This window comes from Choristoneura fumiferana, chromosome 19, assembly GCF_025370935.1.
Source record: "Choristoneura fumiferana chromosome 19, NRCan_CFum_1, whole genome shotgun sequence".
Taxonomy (NCBI): domain Eukaryota; kingdom Metazoa; phylum Arthropoda; class Insecta; order Lepidoptera; family Tortricidae; genus Choristoneura; species Choristoneura fumiferana.
The window spans coordinates 12,002,270-12,024,144 of record NC_133490.1 but is presented as its reverse complement, the minus strand read 5'-3'; the positions used below and the strand labels follow the sequence as shown (position 1 = coordinate 12,024,144).

Below are 21,875 nucleotides of genomic sequence, written 5' to 3'. Positions count from 1 at the left end.
CGCTTGTTATTTGTACATTTTATTGTTTGTACATTTCGCATTTCAACATAGTCATACCAAAATTTAAAATCATTGAAAAAACTAAAAGTGAGTACCTAAAATTTGCCTTGAAAAATTTGAAGATAACATACAAAAAAAGATGATCAATGAAAACTTATAATCATACAGAATTCGTCTGTTAAACCGAACAATCTAGACGGCAATTATGCTAAACAGGAAGGGTATCATCACGTATGGACGCAATTTAGTGCAGCGACGATCAACTAAACGAATCGATGCCCGGCATCCGTCGGCGCGGGCGCAGGGACAATGCCAAGTGATCGGAAGTCGTGTTTGATCTATAATTCTAGAAACATTCAGTTCCACACAAAGTTGAAAGAAATTGCCAAAACTCGGTGGCCTTTTAATGCTTTATTGCTGAAAAAAATGTACTTCGTGGAGAATCAACTTTGTAATTGTTATTCTCATAATCATTGTTAGTTGGAAAACGTTCACCGTTGAACAAACGCCTCCCCTTTAAAACGCCACAATTAACGACAACTTGCCACTCTTAGCCACCGGTTGCCATTGCCAGCTACTTTCGCGATGTCTCTTTCTAATTCTGTAAGTTTTCATTCTATAAACCTTACGTCTTGATCTTTGATTGTATCATGTAAGAGTTCTACAAAATAATCAAGACAATAAATGCTCATAGCGAAGACTGACACTGGACCCTATAGATTGCCTTGATACAATATCATCATCATCATCATCATCCCAGCCTATATACGTCCCACTGCTGGGCACAGACCTCCTCTCGGAACAAGAGGGCTTGGGATTGGGAACTTCACACGCACCATTGAATTGCTTCGCAGGTTTTTGCAGGTTTCCTCACGATGTTTTCCTTCACCGCAAAGCTCGTGGTAAATTTCAAATGTAATTCCGCACATGAATTTCGAAAAACTCAGAGGTGCGAGCTGGGGTTTGAACCCACGACCCTCTGCTTGAGAGGCGATAGGTCAAACCACTAGGCCACCACAGCTTCGATACAATATACCATAAGACAGTATAAAAACAGCTCAATTTAAACTTGTCTTATTTGTAGGCCATAATTTTCTCGTATTCCCCAATCCCGAGTTGGAGTGTAGCACATACAATTATCCTATTAGTCGATCAGTGCCCCATTGGGGGACTGCCCCTCTATCCCTGCTATGTGATTCTTCACTCCAGACCTTGATCTGTGAGTAAACAAATACACAATGTTTTCTTAAAGTTGATCAAGTCCAAAAAACACATTAGTAGATAAAGTAGCTTTTTGCTCAACAGTGCCTTTTACATCATTTACATATCTAATCGCGGCTCTATCTGATAAAATTACATTAAATCACAAAATAACATGAGCTGGTATCTTTCCTCTTTCACGAGCTTCAATTTTCGGTCCCGTTATTCTTCCAAACATGATTAATATTTGACTTTTTTGTTATTACTTTCTTTTTGCTTTTTTGGTATTTTTTTTTTTTTTATTTATTTGGAGACCACCCCATAGACACCTGCAACAATTGCCATAGAGGGGATGGGATACCTCAAGTGCCAGTAATTTCAGCTGTCTTACTCTCCACGCCGAAACACAACAGACACCACACACACATTATGTTTGCACATTGCGTGCAGCCCAATCATTTTATTTATTTCGGAAACAAAAATATTTATAAGAACCAATAGTTCCATCAATTATTCATAAACACCTTACTTAAAAAAATATTTTTAGGTCAGATGAAAACAAGGGTTAATTGGATTGGTTGCGTTAATTATTCGGCCACCTGAATGATCCTTTGTTTATTAGAAACTACCAGTAACTAATTCTGAACTAGACATCCACCCCAGCTTTGCACGGGTGTGACCAATGATGAAAAGTAGACTAAGGGGTTGTTTCACCATTCATTGTCAACTGACGGTTAAATGTGATGCCGTCTCCGTCTATTCGAACAAAACAAATAGAGACGGCATCACACTTAACCGTCAGTTAACACTAATCAATGGATGCTAAAACAGCCCCTAAATCTGCTTTGCAGGCATCATCAGTCCGATTCATTTCTTGCATGGACATTTTTAAACATTGGATTTTTTCTGACGATTACAAACACAAAAAAATACCAAAAAAAAGGTGCAGTTGTTTAATTCGTTTTCAAAGAAAGCTATAATGCTACCATTAAAGCAGAACCAAAATAATTCACGTATTGTTTGAAAGAAAGAAAAAGAAAGAAAGGTTTATTTTGGCTGCATAAGTACCACCTAAAACTAAGACTATAACTAGCACTAAAACTATGTTACTTGGTGACACGGCAGGATACCAAAAAGGGTCTCCACTCAGCATGAAAGGAGACTGAAGGCAAGGGTTTCAACACTGCAGATTAGCTCCGTTTCTAAGGGCTAGTTATTACTGTATAGTTCTCTAGTTCTCGATCGAATCTAGGAATATCCCGTTCTGAATCATTGATAAAAGACCTTTAACTTCTTGACCAATGACCCTCCCGCATCCGGCAACATTGTGCATGTCGATTTTGACCTTTTAGTCACAATAGAACGCAAATATGATAATGTTATCTATTTCTTTTCTCGGAAATGTTATGTTAAGATAAGCGGAAGGCAGAGTATGTATTCTTAGTGGGATAATCAGTGATGTAAACTTGTATAGTTACCTATGATACTACCGGGTTATAACTTACTCGTAATATTGTAATTTCATCACCTTTTAGCCGGCGTTCATATAGGTAGTAGATACAGGCCGCTTCAAACCGAAACAACTGAAGGTCTGTGGGGGAGGCCTATGTCCATCCAACAGTGGACGTCCTACGGCTGAGATGATGATAATGATCACTTTTACAAACACAGAAAATGTCATAATCCTACCGAAGAAATTATTTCGGTTATTGCGAAAAAAATCACAGTGGTGATCGAAACAGTTGAGAGTAAATGTCTCATTCAGCAATCGTTTTTTGTTTCATACTTTAAAGGTTCCGTAATGGACAGTTGACAAACGAAAGCCTATTAATATTGTTTCACTCTCCGTCTTTGTCCGTATGTCTGTTACAGGGATGTATCTCATGAACCGTAAAATATAGGCAGCTGAAATTTATTCGTATTGTGTGTATTTTATGGGCACTACAACAACAAATTCATTCAAAGATTCACTAGAAAAGATCTTTTTAAGAGATTTCATTTTATCTCTGTTTATTTTGTTTATAAAGAAGTTAAATAAGCACTAAGCTATTAATACAAGATGAGTTGCAAACAACAAATTATCATTAATTTGCTGATAAGAAGAATATTTATTATTATCGTTATTAGAAGCTGCTTGAGGTAATAAGCTCATTAAATTGTTAATTATTTTTAAATACTTTATTGTTTACATTTGTATTTGTGTTAATGTCCTTGTTTTGCTTTTCACAGAGAGATGCAATGCCGGGTGCAAAGGATGTAAGTACAACTATTATATTTATTATCTTATATAGTATACTTCTATTACTCTAAAAATTATCATAAAAAGTTACGCTTTGTTAGTTCGTCCGTATAAAGGGTCCGTATAAACTCAATAACTACAATAAAATCGCGATATTCCCAAGGAACCGGGAAATATTAGCTAGAATTAGAGACATTAAATTAGGTACCTAAGGTGTCTTATATACCAACGTAAATGAAAAAATACCAAAAGCGGTTTTGTACTATGATCTGGATTGAAGCCACGCACGTCCCCACTTAACGTCGGTAAGTTGGAGCTCAAAGTTAAAACGGGCAAAAAATCCAAACAAAGCCGAAAATACAAGCGAGGTCTATATCAATGAACTGAAACAATTACTTTGACGCACCCGTGACTTTATGACTAATATATGGTAGCATGGTGAACGCTTGTGTTGCTCTGAAGATGAGCTCTAGTTGAGTTCAGAACGCGTCAGTATAGTTAGGTGTGGTGGTGATAGATGGGTTTGTGTGATTTGTGTGTGTTCTTACAGTGTGGAGGTGAAGGAACTGCACGAACAGTACAAACACACATTTTTTGCATAACGTAGCTATCATAAGGTTGCGGGTGAGCAAAGTTATTATTTCAGGTCATTTAAGCTTTCACACACAAATATAAACTTTTCTTTCTCTGCGTAACCAAACTTTAAATATTCTTTCCTTCCTTCCAGCATCATCCAGCCCGACGTTCCTAAACGGCCACAAATACAACTACGGCGTTGAAGGCACAGTCTCGATCTATCTGACCGGTGCTGATAAGCAAGAGACCAGCGTCAAGCTCCTGGGTCAGGTGTCCGTGGCTTCTCTGGGCAACTGCGCTCATGTCCTCAGGGTGCAGAACCTGGTTATCTCCGGGCCTGATGGCAAGGTAAGGATCATGATGAAATTAGCAGCCTAAATGTAATCGTTGAAAAAAGTGGGGTTCTTACCACAAATAACTTGTATATTAGACCAATCTAAAATAACAATTTCCAAAATGGATACACTTGAATATTAAATATTCATGCGTAAATTTTATGCAGTCTACCGAAATCTTATGTATCTGTCAAATATAACCTATTAGCTCTCCAAAATAGCACTTTATTTACTTATTCTTGCTAAACTATCTTTACACTTTTAAAAATGTTGGAAATTAGACATAAATACGGTTATGTTAAAATACTTAAAAAAAAACAGACCAAGGAAAACTCATGTACGCTACCCCACCACATAAAATCTTTATTTTCCTCCTTAGAAATACAACAAACCCACGGGTCTAGAGAAGCCGGTCCGCTTCACTCTCCAAGATGGCCGCATCGGTTCTGACATTTGCGCTGAGGAGGGAGACACTCGCCGCTCCCTCAACATCAAGCGTGCCATCATTTCCTTGCTGCAGACTGAACAAAAACCCTCCAGCCAGGTAACAATGATCTCATCATCAGCGTTTTTAGGAATACATTCTTTAAAATTGCGTCTCGACCTTGACCTGTAGAAACTACTACTCATCCCAAACAGCTTGTGCGATTGATTGTTAATTAAAATTAATTGGTAATCTGGTAGACCGAGACGCAATATAGCCGTACCCTATTCTTGAATTTCTGCCACCCATACCACAAAAATTTTCAAGTGCTACAAAATTACAATTATTGTAAAACTGGCTCCGTGCAATGTACTTTATAATAGTCGTTATAAAAGAAAATTATAATAATGCTTCCCAAACCGGGTAATTTAATACAAAACTCACAAATTTGGTCATCAAAATATTTTTACTGGCATGATATTTTCCATGCAAGTAAATCTTCAAAAACACTAAAAACCAATAAGTCTTTACTTTGAAAACGACACTAATATTTTCCACTTTCAGGTGGATGTCTTCGGTGCGTGCCCGACGGAAGCCTCCTCCTCCCAGGAGGGCAGCGCTATGCTGGTGCACCGCTCGCGTGACCTCTCCCGCTGCACGCATCGGGAACAGGGCCAGAACGGACCTGTCATCGGCATCACCAACGAGGACGCTGTAAGTCGAACTTTTGAAGTCAAATGCTAAGTTTTCACACTATATATATTTCAAAGAACGAAGCAGTTACTAAAAAAATACAGTCCTACAAAACAAGTTTACAGCGCAGATTGATGTAGGTTCAAAGTTCTGTGTATAACACTGTTTATGTATGATCGAACAAAGTTATTCAAGTTCCAGAATTGGACCATTTAATAATGAATTTCACTATGATTTTCTTGGCAAAAGTATGGGATGTTAACATGACATTAATAGCACAAAGGTTCCTGGTTCACGATTAGGTTGTTTGTACGACAAATTTCGTCATTAGTTTTTAACATATAAATTTAATATCGGCCAGCATGCTTCGTCAACTGTTAAAGAAAATTTTTTAATGATAGCAGAAAGTGAACAGGTGGTTCACCTGATGGAACGTAGTCACTGCTGCTCGTCAATTTTCAGAATTATAAATGCTTAATATGCTTTTTCTTATCTTCAATTTTGATTTGTTTTAGCGACTCACGGACACCCAAATCCTACAGTCTACCCTCAGCGTAGAATCGAAGGTCCTCAGCGGAGTCCCGGAGAAAGTCTCCGCCACCGAGGAATACTTGTACCGCCCGTTCTCGATCGGCGAGAACGGTGCCCGTTCCAAGGTCCACACGAAGCTGACGCTCACAGGCAAATCCGCTGGTGCTGATGCTGGAGCCTTCACTCAAGCCCGCACGATCATCTTCGAGAATCCTCATGGCGCGACTCTTGATCATAGCAACTTCCAAGCCGCTTTAAACGCTGTTAAGGAAACCGCTAAGACCTGCGGCTCTGAAGCTAGCTCGAAATCTGCCGGCAACTTCGCTCAGCTTGTCAGGGTAAGCATCGGGTTCTGCCTTTTCGCAGAATTATTGTTTGCCAAATGTTTCATTTGCAAAAAAAAACTCAGTGTATTTTCTAATCTTTTTTTTAATACATAATAATGAATCCCTATTTCCCTTGGTCACGGCATCATGCGTGAACGGCTGGACCGCTAATTCTTTTTTTGTTGTGTTTGCTATTGTCTGGAGAAGGTTCTTATAAAAGAAAATTTAGAAAATTAAAAAAAAAACTACACCGGGGGCGAAGCCGCGTGTACCAGCTAGTGCTTTTACAGAACACAGTTCCGAATAAATATAGTTTCAGAGAAAATTCAGAGTTGGTAAATGAAACAGTTTGGCAAATAAAACATTTCGGAAATGTAAGCATTTGATAGATTAAATGGCGAAATGATGACGATGATGATGATGATCAATGATGACTCGGTAGTTTCATGTTCAAAATTTCATCAAAAATCATCATCACAATTAATGGAAAAAATCGATTTGTATAGGCAATAATGTATCTAAGTACTTAATAAAAACATACCATTGCTACAGTTGCCAAAAAAACCCGCTCACTAGCTCATAAGTTACACACTTTAAGGATTATCACTTTTCAGTGTTGTTTCTTTCTTTTCTGACGTAAAAACTGTTATAAAAATGGTAAAAATCTTACGTGGCCTACCTGTCCTTTTGAGGACTAAATGTTAATTATAGTTTGGGTGATAACAGTAGCATATTCCTTTCAGATCTTGAAACCCACCAATAAGGACGACCTCATCAAAGTCTTCAACGCCGTCAAAAGCAACAGCTTGGAAAAGTAAGTACCTACTCGATAAAATCTTCACAGGCATTTTGGTATATCCTTTCTTGCAACTATATAGTAGACTCATTTGAATACTTTTTTATTATTTTTTATCCCATGCAAAATACAGAGTATATTTTTAACTCATAAAAATAAAAATGGTTATTGGAGTAGTCACTTCATCTAGAACTCTAGTATTAGACTCAAGTTAACTAATAGTATGCCCTTTAAAAACTTTCATCGCTTCTAATACCTTTGTCACCTGTATCTTCGCAGGCGTGTCTTCCTCGACGGTCTTCTCCGAACTGGCTCAGCCAACAGCATTGAAGCTTCCATCCAGATCCTGAAACAGAAGGAACTGGACGCCTTGGAACAGCAGATCGTCTTCTTGTCCCTTGGAAACGCCAAGCACGTCAACAACGAGGCGCTCAGGGCTGCAACTGTAAGTTTTTGAAAAAATACTTTTTATTCACAATTTTCTATGGTTTCATGCACTACAGAATTTGCAACAAACACGGTTTTATTATAACCCCTTTTTTACATTTCATACTTTATTCCAGTTATTCTCGAAAAATGAATTTTCATCAATGTCATACTAATGAACTCAAAATTATTTAGTGTTGTGTCAGTTTCTTGAATTAAACCTAAAATATCTATCATTTAGTTGAAAAGACGGACAAAAGCACGGTGCTTCCCTTTAAAGGTATTTTATTTATCTATGTCTAGAACTACTGACTGGCCTAACGTCATCTCTTTTTCCCACAGTCTCTTCTGGATATCCCAAACATCCCAAAGGACACTTACCTCGGCGTGGGAGCACTGGCTGGAGCATACTGCCGTGACCACCTCTGCCACACCCGCAAGTCCGACGGCATCGTCGCCCTCAGCACCAAGCTCGGAGCTAAGCTGCAGAACTGCAGACCCAAGACTAAGCTTGAGGAAGACAATGTAAGTTTTTATTGTACCTTGAATTGAAGCTATTGCTCTTACTAACGTTTGAATTTACGAGCGATGAGGTTGAGGTTGAAAAATAAAACGCACGACATATGGTATGCTAAACGTACATGGTACGTGAGCAAAATTTGCGGCAGCGGCAATGACATAAAATTCGTCTTACAGACCATGTAACATAAATGAATAAAAAAATCTGTAAACCAACTCGTAATGATAAAACCACTGAAATCTGTTTTAACTCTACTGAAATCATTTTTGACTTATAACTTTCTTTAGAAATAACTCCTAATATTTTACTTTTTTAAAAGGTGGTAGCTGTACTGAAAGGTATTCGCAACATCAGGCATTTGGAGGATGTTCTGATCGACAAGGTGGTGCACTGCGCCGTCGACAACAACGTCAAGGCCAGGGTCAGGGCAGCTGCCCTTGAGGCCTTCCAGGCTGACCCCTGCTCCGCTAAGGTAAGGAATTAAGTCATCAATACCATCTTTATCTAATCTTTCTATACCTACTTCCCACTAAATTAAAAACTTAAACTAAATAAAAATATATATATACCTCGTTGAGTTTCTTGCCGGATTCTTCTCAACAGAGCTTTTTCCGAACCGGTGGTAGTTTTATTTTTGACATTCATTAAGTATTTGTTATAGTCTAAATTGAATAAAGATATTTTGACTTTGACTTTATAAATTAAATTTGATGATTATATTCTGTGAGACTATGATAAGTACTTACTTATTTTCCTTTAATTGCCACCTCTGCAAAAGCTTCTGTTAATTTTAATATTTCCTTAATTAAAAACAATGCTATACTTACCCAAGTGTTCATGTAGATGTCCAGCACACAGCACTCCATTGATTTTAAAATCATTCCTAACACCAATAATTTTTTGTACTGATTTATGGTGTGCAATAATAGTTATTTGTGTCATAAGGGAGCAAAATGGTGTATTTTCGGCGAGGGCGTACATTGAATCCAGAATGTAGCGAAGGATTCTACAATAGAATTCTGAGCGTAGCGAGGGATTCTAAAGCAAAATCCTGAGCGTAATGAGGGATTCAAGTGTTAACGCCCAAAATGAAAATATTTTTACTCCCGAGTGGCTCATACAACTTTTCACACCGAGCATTAAGAAACATGAAAAAAACAAATTCTAAATATTATTAAAGAACAACCAGCATAGAAAATGGCGTGGCTTTACAGTTATCAACTTCAAAAAATGGCATTTGCAATAAAATACTTAGAAAAGCCTTGAACAGAAAAGTTGCACTTTGCTCCCTCTCGTCAGAGAGGAAAAGTTACTTTTCTGAAGGAGAGGTGTGAAAAGAGTATTGTATTGTACTGTAATTGATTTTTCCTCATAGATCAAGAAAACGGCGCTGGATCTGCTGAAAAACCGTCAGTTGGATTCTGAAATCCGCATCAAGGCATACTTGGCTGTCATCGAGTGCCCCTGCGGCAAGTCTGCCACTGAGATCAAGCATCTGCTTGAAACTGAGCCGGTGCACCAAGGTAGGAGTTGATTCTATTGGTACTACTATCATTACTATTTTAATATCCTATGACAGTATCCTATAGCTGAGCGAAGACCTCTTGTCTTGACCTTCATAACTCTCGGTGTGGCGCAATATAATTTGTATACCTAACTCATCGTTTCTCTATCCTCTCAATAGCATTCACCAAGTGGCATCATTATTAAGTTTAAATTGAGATTGGTTTTAGGAGTTTTTTTGTATTTTTTATTTCAACTCCAAATTTGTTACTTTTACGGTCATCCCGTGAAATCCAACAAAAATATTAACTGAAACATATATGCACTGAAAAAACCCAGAAAAAAGACCTGCTTAGGTGTTGCCTGCTGGCTAGTGTCGCTGCTTAAGTGACTAAGAAACAAGCAAGCTGAAATGTGTGGTGCATGGGAGAAATTTCTGTCTAGACTCCTGTCCAGTGGTAGTGTAGGGATATGACACGCAGCACGGAATGCTGGGGACCTGGGTTCGATTCCCAGCGCTGGTCTCTTTTTGTGGTTTTTTTTTGTGCATCCATGTATCAGTTTGTATTTTCGTTAACAAACTCTAGAGCCGTGTTCGTTTGCTCATATGAATAGTTTTTAATTTTTATCTAATTAATATTTGGAAATAATCTATCAACCAGTATTTGATCGCATGACTGTGTTAATCTTTTGATTTGTTACGTTTCGTTTTACTTTGCAACATTACAAATTCAACGATAGTTTACTTATTTACGTCCACACTGCTATATAGCTTCGTTCATGCTACAAGAATCGTCAATAAATTTACAAAATGAAACAACAATAATGAATAAATATATTTTGGATTCCAGTCGGCCGCTACGTCACCTCTTCTCTCCGCCACATCAGAGAGTCTGCCAATCCCGACAAGAGGCATGCGCGCGAGCACTACGGCCAGATCCGTACTCCCAACCGCTTCAATATCGATGATAGGTATGTTTTCTTTTTATTCATTAATTCAAACATTAAAACCATAATCAACTGGATCACACACGAGATCACTTATGATTTATAAATTCATTGAGTATTTTAATGTTTTCTTGTAATTAGTGATATCATAGTGATAGGATCCAAATGTTAGTGGTTCTATATTTGTATTTGGGTCCTATCCCGAATCAGCCTATTCATTCACGAGCGCAAGTATCATCGTGATGCTACTAAATCATCTGTAAAAGATGTCAAGGCCTATTATTATTATTAATTGTTACAATAATTAGCTTTTATTGCTTCGCTCACGTGCACGTCTCTGCACTTTTGCTCAATTCGCATCAGCTTTCGTTTCTTCTTCGTTATCATGGTAATGGTTGTTTATGTCAACAGAAAGTACTCCTTCTACCGCGAGGCGTCCTACAACGTTGATGCGTTGGGCGTCGGCGGCAGCATCGAGCAAAGCGTGATCTACTCGCAGAACAACTTCCTCCCCCGATCAGTCAGCCTCAACCTGACCACTGAGGTCTTTGGACACAGCTTCAACGTCTTTGAGGTAAGCGTTTACTTTTTGTAATTCTTTGAAAAGTATTAGTAAAGTTTTGAGCATGATTTTAGATAAATTTGTATGAATTAAAATCTGTTTAACTATGTTTTTAATATACAAAGGCTTATACAAAGCCGAAATAGTTGGCACATCCTTGACTTTATTAGTCATATACTTACTTCCATAAAAGTTTGGAGAAATTAAAAATATATTGAAACATAGTTTTTTCCCCCGACTGTAAGTTTCGTTCAACTCCTTATGTATCGAGCGATTCTGTACAATCGAAATTAATTTTCTTCACGAAAGCAACCTGTTTTAATTATTCATGGCTATACTTTCTTCATCTTTGTTAGATCGGAGGTCGCCAAGGCAATCTCGACCGCGTGGTAGAGCACTTCCTAGGCCCTCACAGCTTCTTGCGCACCGAGGAGCCGCAGTCTATCATCGACGATCTAAAGAAGAGGTTCACGGAGGCCGAACAGAAGGTTGAGCATGGCGTGCGTGGGCGCCGCTCCATCAAGACTGAAGTCGACAACTTTGACAAGCATGTAAATATCTATAGAATACTTAGCCATCACATTGTCAAGTGACATTATTTCAATTTTTTTCACTTTATCTTACACATGGAAATCAAATTATGTGTGTATGGTATTTTTTAATTATTTTTATTTACAACATTCTCATCCACACCACAACAGGTTGATCAAAAATTTTATTTTATCATGTTAGAAATGATTTCAAGTTCTTGTGTAATCAATTATTTTGATTTTCTTTTTTGCAGCTGAAAGATGACTCTACTCCTTACAACAACGAATTGGACCTGGACATCTACATCAAACTATTCGGAACTGATGCTGTGTTCCTCTCCCTCGGTGATGACAAGGGTTTCAACTTCAACCGCGTCCTCGATCAGCTGGTTAAGTCTGTCAGCGACGGCATCAACAAAATCAAGCACTTCCAGAAGGAAATCCATGCCAATGTTCTGTTCTTAGACACTGAGTTAGTCTACCCGACCTCAACTGGTCTGCCGCTCAGACTTGAACTTATCGGTTCCGCTACAGCTCGTCTTGACATCGCTACCAACATTGACATCCGTCAAATCTTACGTTCCCCTGAGAACGCGAAGGTGGATATCAAGCTTGTGCCAAGCACTGACATCGAAGTGTCTGGTCTCTTCTTGGTTGACGCTGATGCGGTTGCCACTGGAATCAAGGTCGTAACAAACCTGCACTCGTCTACTGGTGGTCACTTGATCGCTAAGATCCTTGAGAACGGCAAAGGAATCGACGTTCAATTTGCGCTGCCTATTGATAAACAGGAAATAGTAACTGCTTCAAATGACCTTGTATACTACACAGCTGAGAAAGGACAGCCGGAAAAGAACATTCCGATCAAGGTTGATAGCGATAGGAAGGAGTATGCTGGATGCTTCGATCAGCTGTCCAAGGTTATTGGCTTGACCCTCTGCGGAGAAGTATCTGTGCCATTCTCTGTTTCTGGTAAGCATTTTGCTATAGTCTCTTAAAATGTATCAAAAGATGCATTACAAATTATTTAATAGAATTTTTGGATAACTTGAAAGATTTAAACGTTTGTTTTTTTTTTATCTTTTTTTAGGACCGGAAGCCCAAGCCTCTCTGTCCAAATTCGTGGCTCGTTACCCCCTGACTGGGGCATCAAAGGTCAAGCTGGTATTGGAGAAGAACGACCTCCGTGGTTACCACGTTAAGGGCATCGTTCGCAATGACAACCCTGAGCGCCGCAGCTTTGAATTGCTCTTCGAGGTTGAAGGCTCGCAAAACCGCCGCACCCAACTTTCCGGTGAACTAATCAACAACCAACAAGAGAAGACTTTAAAACTGAATCTCGAGTCACCGATCAAGGCAGCTTCTGCCCAAGTCTCTCTGTACAATAAGCCCAGCGAATACGTCATACTTTTCAAGGGTAACTTAGATAAGCAGGAGTATTACGCTCGCGCTGGCTTCAACGTACAAGGTAATGACAGACGCAGCGTCTTCAAGCCCATTGTCGAGTACCAACTGCCTGGTGAACAAGGCAAACAAAACCTGAAGATTGAAGGACAGCTGATCAGAGAAAATAACGGACCTACCTCCAAATACACATTGGAAGGTATTAAAGTTAACCTGCCTGGTTCCAATGATGTTCTTGATCTAAGTGGTCACTACGTACAAAGCCATTCTCCAAACAGCTTTGAACTTGACCTGAAGGCCAAAAAGGGAGAGCACAACTTAATCTTGGGCGGTTCCTTGAAGGGACACGACTACAAACTTGAGTTCCAGAACACTGTCAATCCTTACGTCAACTTCAAAGTCAATGGACATTCTGAATGGGAAGAAACTGTAAGTGGCAAATGCTTTAACCAACTTAATTCTTTCATAGTAATAGGTACTTATAACTTTAATCTCCATGTTCATATTCTTAATAACAAATGGGTAAACCTTTAGGTACGCAACGACATTGAGCTGTTCTACGGAGGTGACTTGCGCGACAACCGCAATCGCGTCACGTTCAACCAGCTTCTGAAGCACTACAACAAACCTCAAGAGTTCAGTCTGATCACCAAAAACAAATGTAAGTACACCTATTATTATTATTATTAAGAAGTCCGTGATGTGTCCCACTGCTGTGCAAAGGCCCCCATGACCTCCACTCGATCCGGTCTTGGGCGATCTCTGACCAGCTTCGAAGATAGGCGTCCAGATCATCCCGCCATCGGCGCCTGGGCCTGCCACGCCGCCGAAGTCCGTTTTGTGGTATCCAGTCTGTGGCTATTAAAAGTATACCTACAATTGTCAAAAGCTCTTCTTCAATAAAATATTTTTTATCGGAAAAACTCTCACAACTTTTTTGATGCTAACGAACTTACATTTAATGTTTTGTTTTTGCAGTTGAAATTCACGCTCTTCCAATCAAGGTCAAATTCGATGCTGAAGTTGACCCCAAGAAGGTCGACATTGAAATTGAAGGAAAATACATGGACAAAAAGGCTGAGTTTGATCTCGAAGCGAGAACTCAGATCAAGCAACCCGGAGACTACAGTGTAAAACTCGTTGCTAACGCTGACAAGCGTGGAGTTGAAGTGTTCGCTAAGCGTGACATCGTTTCTGCTGATAAGTCTAACCTTGAGAACTACATTGCTATTAAGGATTGCGGCAAGTACGAGTTGTCTGGTGTTGTCACGCACAAGTCCAAGCCTAACGACGTGCACTTTGGAGCTGTTGGTCATCTGAAGATTAACGGTGCTGGAAAGAAAGAAGACATTAAGTAAGTAACCTTAAATAATCTGATTATTTTAGGAGTTATTAAAAAGCTGGCAATTGAAGTCACGTTAATTGTTACCTGTATTCACTAACGAGCAATATTTTTAACAGATTCGATATTGGAGTTGTTGACAACACCAACCAGTACTCGTCCCACGCTAAGATCTCGTACTCCAAAGGAGACATCCTCGACTGGCTTCTGAAGATTAGCCGTGGAGCCAACAGCAAGGGAGAACTGAAGCTTATTCTCAAGGACACCATCAGCGCCAACGGTCAGTTTGCAGTCACTGACGCCGACGGAAAAGGAAACGGTGCCATCTTGATTGACTTTAAGAACGCCCAGCGCAAAATCAAGGGTGATGTTAAGTTCCAAATCAAGAATCCGGTCTATAACGCTGATGTCGATGTGTTCTTGGACTTCGAGAAGAACAACAAGGACAAGGTTTCCTTCTCAACCAAGACCAGGACAACTGACAAGCTTGTTGACTCTAAGTAAGTTGTCTTCTACATTTGTACGAATTTCTGACGACTTGAACTTTGCTGCATCTTTTTTTTTTCTAGTATATCTTAAATCCTACTTATAGAGGTAAATTTCGTACACTACAATTATTTTAAGTTACAAAATCTCGGGCTCCAAGACAGCTCCTTCTTACTATTTATTATCTTTATCATTATTTTTCACCACTTTTATCTTCATTCTGTGGATTGCTCCAAAAATATATTAATTGGACAAATCTCGACGTCAAATTATGGTTTTAGTGACTAAGTTTAAATGTTTTTTAGGAACAAACTGGAATACGCCGGCCAGAAGACCGAAGTGAATGTGAACGTGAACCACGACCAACAGCTTGAGGCTGCTGGCAAATCCGCGGCGCTGATCGAAGTGGTACTGCCAACTGAGAGGATACTCAGCCTGAAAGTCAACAGGGATATCACGCACAAAGATGATGTAAGTGTATAATTATAAATAAATATTTTCGTGTATACATAACACATCTGCTGCCAGCTGAAAAGCTTTAAATTTCTTCAGTTGCCGCAAAAAACGTACTTGATTAAATTAATGTCTTTATAATGGCAACAGTTTCACGAGGCCAAACGCGGGGGAACACGTTATGAATTGTACAAAGTTGCCATCACTGACCCTTAAAGCCAAGTACGATCAGAGCGCTCTGACAAAAAGTCAAAGCTAAGATGCATAACATTTAAACTTTTCTCAGAACTTCAGCAGAAACGTTGTCTCATAGTATTAACAGACTTTTCGATATTTTTTGCAAGATTCAGTGATACCCGTGAAATTTCCAGGTGTACAATGGCCACGCCGAACTGGTTCTCTCTGACGCAGTCAAGCGTGGCGGCCCCGCTTCCACACTCAGCTACAAGTCCAAGCTGAACAACTGTAACTTCAAAAAGGACGTCTATCACTACGAAGGTCAACTCGACCTCAGCCTGAAGGACGGAAAGAACCTGCAGAACACTTTCTTCGTCAAGAACAGTTTGGAAGGCGAGAAGGGAAAACTGGAACTCAAGGTATAACTAATATAAAGCTGCACTTTTTTGTATCTGCTAAAATAAATTTCATTTCATTTATTTATTCATAAAATTCATCTTCTAATTCTTCATTCATCATCTAATTGATCTTTTTCGATATTTATAGATTTTTTTTAACACTTCAAATTTAATAGTTTTAATATGGCCTGGAGAAACAAATTGTCATTTGTCCGACATCTTGTCTTAGTTTTCTATGTTAATAACCTGATGATCTATCTATAAGGTTACCCAATTGTTCTTCTCTTCTTCCAAGAAATGTCTTCAAGTTGCAACAACTGATAAAGTAGAATCAATTAACAATTTTTTTTTTCAGTCTGATGTCAACGGCAATCTGATCGCGCACCCGGCTTCTCTTTCCGGAAGCATCGACTACACCGACCCTGACTCCCTGGAAGGCACTGAGAATTACAGGCTGAAGGGCAGCTATGGCAGCGACATTGGCTTTGAACTGGTTGGCTCTGGAGAACTCAAAGTCAGTGGAACCGGTGATAAGAAGTGAGTAGATTTTTAATTTGAGTGTATCAATATTATTTTGTCCTGTAACTCAAAAGTCAATGCGAAACTAAGACAGTAAAATGAGAGTTTAACATTAATTTTATGTGTTGTTTTTTATATTTTAATTCTAAACTTATCAAAAACTAGAAAGAAGAGGCTTGCTTGTGCCGTATGTTTTTCTCTTTTGTTGTAATTAATTAAGCAATTTCAAAGCATCATGTATAATATATTGCATTGTCAAAAGATACTTGGAAGATAACACTGTCAGCCTCCGCTTGCCATTCGAGAAGGCGCACGACATCAAAATTGTCTCCAACTGGCTGTGGCTTGTCCCTGAGAACAAGGACTATTACCTTGAGGTATGTATTAACAAGAACTATCTTTATTACGTCCTTAAACTGGCTGAGATTAAAATCGTCGTGATCACTTTGTACCTTGTTGCTTTCAGTCGCTGTTCGTTGACTGTACTAACTTTACCATGTTATCTAAGTGAATCACTGGTTTGAGATTTTGCACGCCTTTGAACTTTAACATGACTGGATAACGTTTGTACTTATTGAAATTATGCATCTAAGTTGTTTTTTTTTCAACAGTACACTTCAGTCCAATCTGTCCAAGTAAACGCTGACGTTTACAAGTTTGACGCGAGTGGCAAAGTAGGCCCCAAGAGTGGTTTTACCAAGGTCAAGGTGTTGGTCCCCCATGTTGACCCATTGAGCGTTGACTTCAACTACAAGGCTGATCTTGGAGGTAATTATAACTTACAAATCTATAATATCAAATCATTGAATAACAACATAGGTATTTGGGTAACATTTCAAACCATGTAATATGTTTCAAATTGAAAAATTACCAAATTGAAAAGAACCTTTATAAGGAACATTTAATTTTGTTTTGCTAAACAGCAAACAAAATTAACTTTAGCCATCTTATTAGCTAGTCATTTAAGCCTATTTAAGAAACTATTTATAAGTGACGCATGTAAATTTGCTGGGAAATAATGCACTATATTTATACCAGGCGAACAGAAGACCGGCAATATTGACGTTAAGGCTCTATATGGAAAGGGCAAGAGCGCAAACCTCGTGGCGGAAGCATCATCAGGCCATCAGGAATATGCTCTAAAGATCAAGACCAACACACCTCAGGCCGAACAGCTCAAGAAACTGGAGTTTAGCGTGGTCACTAAGGTAATTTATTACTTTACATTGTATGCTATCTTATAAGCATTATTTTGACTGTTATATAAACACTTATGACAGCATATTTATTCCAAATCAATGCAAATTTTTCGTCTTTCGTGGTGGCTCTGTTTAATGCTCGGGTTTAAATTATCTTCAGCAAGTGATATAGATCTGGTGTCGTATTTTCTTATTTTACTCTCTTTTTAAATAAATTTTACGCAAAGTTATGGTTGATAATGTCTCACTTGCTTTTTATAATCCTGTCATCAACATAACTATGAATGTCAACACGATTTTTTCTTTTCCTAATGTCATCGTTTTCTTACAGAACCCTACACCAGATTCCTACAGCTCAATCATCATTGTGGACGCTGACGGTCGCGTGTACAAGTCCGAATCCGTGGTTGTCTACTCCAAGTCTCACCCGCTCTTTGACATTAAGTACAACAGCCCCAGCAACCCTAAGACCAGCAGGTAATTAATACGAATGATCAGAAAATTGGAACATATTATTTTAAAACTTTTCTTCTTTTAGACACGTCCAAAAACAAGGGGTTTATTTCCGATAAGTTCACCAAATTTTCAGTATTTCCCATATTCTTAAATGCCAGATACTTATTGTCAGTAGCAAACTAAATTGAATTGTCAAACTGAACTGAACAAGTTCTCAAAAACATCAGCAGTCCATTTTATTAGCCGTACTTATAAATTAATATCCTTTTTAACAGGATTTACCTCAAGGGTGAATACGTCAGCTCCAACCAAGGTAAATCTGAGATCAAGGTAGAGAACATCAAAGACGTTAGCCTTGATATCGTTTCTGAGGCCAGCTTCCAAAAAGATGACGTAGCCATCAAGGCTGTTGCCAATTCCGAGGCTCTTGGATGGAAGAACTACAACGTCCAAATCGCCAGCAAGGACGATGGTAGCGGCAAACGATTGGAATTCCACGCGACTAACGACAACAAGAATGTTCTCAGTGGAAGCACGTCTTTCATCAGCAAGCAGGAGGGTACGAAGACCATCATCGAAGGTTCAGGCTCCGTGAAGGTCAAGGAAGAACAGAAGTCTGCAACCTTCAAGTACATCCGTACTCTGCTTACTGAAGGAAATGAGCAAGGAGTTGAGGTGAGACCTATTAACATCTTGTACGTTCTTTTAAAGGTCTTCGGCTTTTATATGTTCCACACTGCTGGACATATGCTTCCTCTCAGAATAAGAGGGCTTAGACGTTACTTTCCGCTTTCCGCGGGTCTAGTGCTGATTGGGAACTTCATATATAGACCATCTACTAGACAATTTACTCCGCAGGTAAATTCAGGTGTCCACATGAAGTCGTAAACATTTTTCTTCTTTCTCAGACATTCTTAAATCTGGCCATCGGTGAGCGTAGCTATGTGGCTGAGACTCGTGTCACCAACTTAGAGTACAAGAACTCCTATGTCTACTGCGAAGAGAAGAAGCAGTGTGCCAACGCCGACTTGCACTCCAAGATCAATGTCCAAAGTAAGTCCTCTCAAATTGCTTGCATGCCAATATTTCGTTCTTTTACTGATATGACAAAGAGGTTAACTTTCGTTATTTCTCTGGCTAATCTTGAAGTATAAATCACACAAATAAATTTAATAAAATACTAATGGATAGCCATTCCATTCCAAATACTATTCCAAATTAATATAGCTTCCGGAGTTCTTACAAAACTTTTTTAAGAGTGAGTACTTAAGAATTAGATGTGGGTTACCGGCTTTATTATTTAGGATATTATTTCAACATTCTTAAAATTCTTCATTTTGATGAACATTTTGTGTTTTCGAAAGTGCATTCGGCCGTTACCCTTAGTGTCAATTTGTTCTTTATGAAGTACATGAGGACTCACGAGGATAGGCTACTTCTATCCCCGGAAAGTACAGTCTATTATTATATTCAAAATAATTGCGATCAAAATTGTAATCATACTATGTAACTATTTCTTTTTCTTTTAGAACCCGGCGTTTTCCAGCACCAATTCAACGTAGGTGTAGATCTCCGCAAGTTGGGTTTCGCGCCTGAATTTGGTCTCCAAGTGTCCAGTGAAGTCTCTGAACGCAAGCTCCCGCAGTACAACCTGGACCTTCATATCAACAAGGAGGACAAGAAATACCATCTGCATGTGTACAGCACTCCGGATCAAGGCAGTAAGTCAAATTAAAATTGTATCAGAATCTTCGAAATCATTTATTTCTTTGAATTCTATTCGCAGCGCTATTTAAAGTGATGTAAACAGACATCTTGGCAACTTTTTTATTAAAATCTTCCTTAACTCACACTCTTACACAATGTTAAGCTACGCTATCTCTTTCGCCCTTAGATATGCCCCTATCACAATATTAACAATGGTTTATTGATACCTCATGGTAAGCGTACGAGTAGCAGTGAGATCTTTTATGATTTTGCAGCGATGAGTTTTGATTTTATCCATACCATAGGATACAGTTACTTATACGAGTATAAACCACATTGTAACGCAAGTGATATTCAGTTCAAGCGAGGCTACTTTGCATCATTTTACTTTTTCGCGGAATAGTAAAGTAAAATTGCAACATAATAACTAATCATTAAACTACCCAATGCTTCTACTCTCCCTCTACTTTCTCTCTCTAAAATGAACCTTTTTTTTCTAGAATTCCCCGCCGGCGTGACTCTAACCCTTCCCTCTCGCGTGCTCGCCCTGGAGGGTCTCGTGAGCTACCCGACCAACAAGGGTCTGCCGTTCCCCATTCAAGGGCACATTGAGCTGCATCCTGACAAGACCAAGCCCCAGCACAAGGCAGCTGCTAGGTTCTTCGTCGACGTGCAAGGCAGCGGCAATTCTCATACTGCGAACGCTGAGCTAGGCTTCAGCCATCCCAAATTGGGCAGGGTAAGTCAAGATACTTAAAATAATCACAATGTTAAAAAGTGCACTTTATTGATAGCTGGTGTATGAGATAAGCACGTTAAGAAAGCATAAGAAACAGTAGATGCTCGAAATGAACCGAGTATATTTCCGCCATCTTACTCGTCTTCGCGATGATAAAAAAGTCGTGCCCGTAGCTTTGTCTATTATGGTCTGCTACGAGTATGTACTTGGTCTAATAGTCTTCTGTAATTTTTTTTTTAATCTTAGGAAGCAGTATTGAAAGTACGCGGTGGTCTACATACTCCAGCTGAAAACAACGTCAAGTTTGAATCTTCAGCTTCCATCTCTCACCCCACTCTTGGCAAAGTAAGTACATTATCTAGTAACTCAGATTTAAAATGACTAACGATTGCAACGCTAAGCTTAAAGTTCTTATTGGATCCTTGAAACAAAACAAATGTCTAACATTTTGATTGTTTCAGGACCGCGAATCAAAGATCCTGTTGGAAGTGAACCCGCAACTCATCAAGCTTTTGGTAAGCATAAAAAAATTATTATCTTTATGTAAGGTTAAGTAATGGTTTTTTTAGAAGGCACAACTACAGTTTTAGCCGTTATTTTAAAAACTAAACATAAGGTAAACGTACGAGTGCTCATCACTGTCCCAATAATTGACATTTTAATTTTGTCATTAGCAATAATAGAAGTGACAGCGAGGTGTCATCTATTGGGCGTTAGCATGTCGAGCAGTCGGACGTTTATCTTAACTAACCGTGGAACATGCAAGGTTGATGTTTATAATGATGATGAATCTTTTTTTTCCTTACTCATGTGAAGTAGGTAACAAAACAAAACCAGTATTATGTGACTTGTAAGTAGTACATACAGCACAACCTTGCATCGGTGCATTGAAGGCAATAAAGAGTTTGAGTCAAAGTGTAACTAATAATGCTCTTTCTACAGATGCAAATACAAAACTTGAAATCTAATGCCACTTATTTTTCCAGGTGGATACTCCTATCGTTAAAGTCATCGATTTACAAGGATCATCGGTCCTGAAGGAGAATCTTCAGCAAGCAGACCTTAAGTTTAGCCTGCTGGAAGGCAAGCCCGTGCTGGTGCATGCCATTGCCAAAGACTTCCAGTATTACGAATTCACTACTGGATACAGCGGTAAGTCTTTGGATGATAGTAAAATTGTTGTCTTCTCTTATATCCTGATAATAAAAAAAAATCTGAGGTTTCTTTAAAAACTAAAAACTATAGATATGGAGGTAGCCTATGTTCAACAGTGAACGTTCTATGGCTGGTATGATGATGATGATTATGATGATGCTGATGATAGGTACTTAACTAGCGTACACCTTTGAAATTCTAAGCGTAAATTTGTAAAAAAAATAAAAGCAA

General features: G+C 38.8%; 1 protein-coding gene across 2 annotated transcripts in view; it reads left to right on the top strand.

Annotated features, from left to right (window-relative positions):
• apolpp (retinoid- and fatty-acid binding glycoprotein apolipophorin) overlaps nucleotides 1-21,875 on the top strand; it is a 39,831-nt gene that overhangs the window by 5,679 nt on the left and 12,277 nt on the right. For both annotated transcript variants that reach the window (XM_074102871.1, XM_074102870.1), the window contains exons 2-33: nucleotides 3,430-3,456; nucleotides 4,167-4,363; nucleotides 4,730-4,894; nucleotides 5,339-5,488; nucleotides 5,983-6,336; nucleotides 7,068-7,138; nucleotides 7,400-7,565; nucleotides 7,889-8,071; nucleotides 8,386-8,538; nucleotides 9,442-9,589; nucleotides 10,421-10,541; nucleotides 10,929-11,091; nucleotides 11,436-11,630; nucleotides 11,864-12,581; nucleotides 12,700-13,442; nucleotides 13,548-13,674; nucleotides 13,992-14,367; nucleotides 14,475-14,855; nucleotides 15,147-15,312; nucleotides 15,666-15,890; nucleotides 16,225-16,406; nucleotides 16,651-16,765; nucleotides 17,000-17,156; nucleotides 17,427-17,596; nucleotides 17,919-18,064; nucleotides 18,319-18,718; nucleotides 18,952-19,096; nucleotides 19,573-19,764; nucleotides 20,251-20,489; nucleotides 20,736-20,834; nucleotides 20,951-21,004; nucleotides 21,476-21,641. In XM_074102871.1, the coding sequence (XP_073958972.1) occupies nucleotides 3,430-3,456; nucleotides 4,167-4,363; nucleotides 4,730-4,894; nucleotides 5,339-5,488; nucleotides 5,983-6,336; nucleotides 7,068-7,138; nucleotides 7,400-7,565; nucleotides 7,889-8,071; nucleotides 8,386-8,538; nucleotides 9,442-9,589; nucleotides 10,421-10,541; nucleotides 10,929-11,091; nucleotides 11,436-11,630; nucleotides 11,864-12,581; nucleotides 12,700-13,442; nucleotides 13,548-13,674; nucleotides 13,992-14,367; nucleotides 14,475-14,855; nucleotides 15,147-15,312; nucleotides 15,666-15,890; nucleotides 16,225-16,406; nucleotides 16,651-16,765; nucleotides 17,000-17,156; nucleotides 17,427-17,596; nucleotides 17,919-18,064; nucleotides 18,319-18,718; nucleotides 18,952-19,096; nucleotides 19,573-19,764; nucleotides 20,251-20,489; nucleotides 20,736-20,834; nucleotides 20,951-21,004; nucleotides 21,476-21,641 (6,894 nt within the window). The remainder of the gene's footprint in view (nucleotides 1-3,429; nucleotides 3,457-4,166; nucleotides 4,364-4,729; nucleotides 4,895-5,338; nucleotides 5,489-5,982; nucleotides 6,337-7,067; nucleotides 7,139-7,399; nucleotides 7,566-7,888; nucleotides 8,072-8,385; nucleotides 8,539-9,441; nucleotides 9,590-10,420; nucleotides 10,542-10,928; nucleotides 11,092-11,435; nucleotides 11,631-11,863; nucleotides 12,582-12,699; nucleotides 13,443-13,547; nucleotides 13,675-13,991; nucleotides 14,368-14,474; nucleotides 14,856-15,146; nucleotides 15,313-15,665; nucleotides 15,891-16,224; nucleotides 16,407-16,650; nucleotides 16,766-16,999; nucleotides 17,157-17,426; nucleotides 17,597-17,918; nucleotides 18,065-18,318; nucleotides 18,719-18,951; nucleotides 19,097-19,572; nucleotides 19,765-20,250; nucleotides 20,490-20,735; nucleotides 20,835-20,950; nucleotides 21,005-21,475; nucleotides 21,642-21,875) is intronic.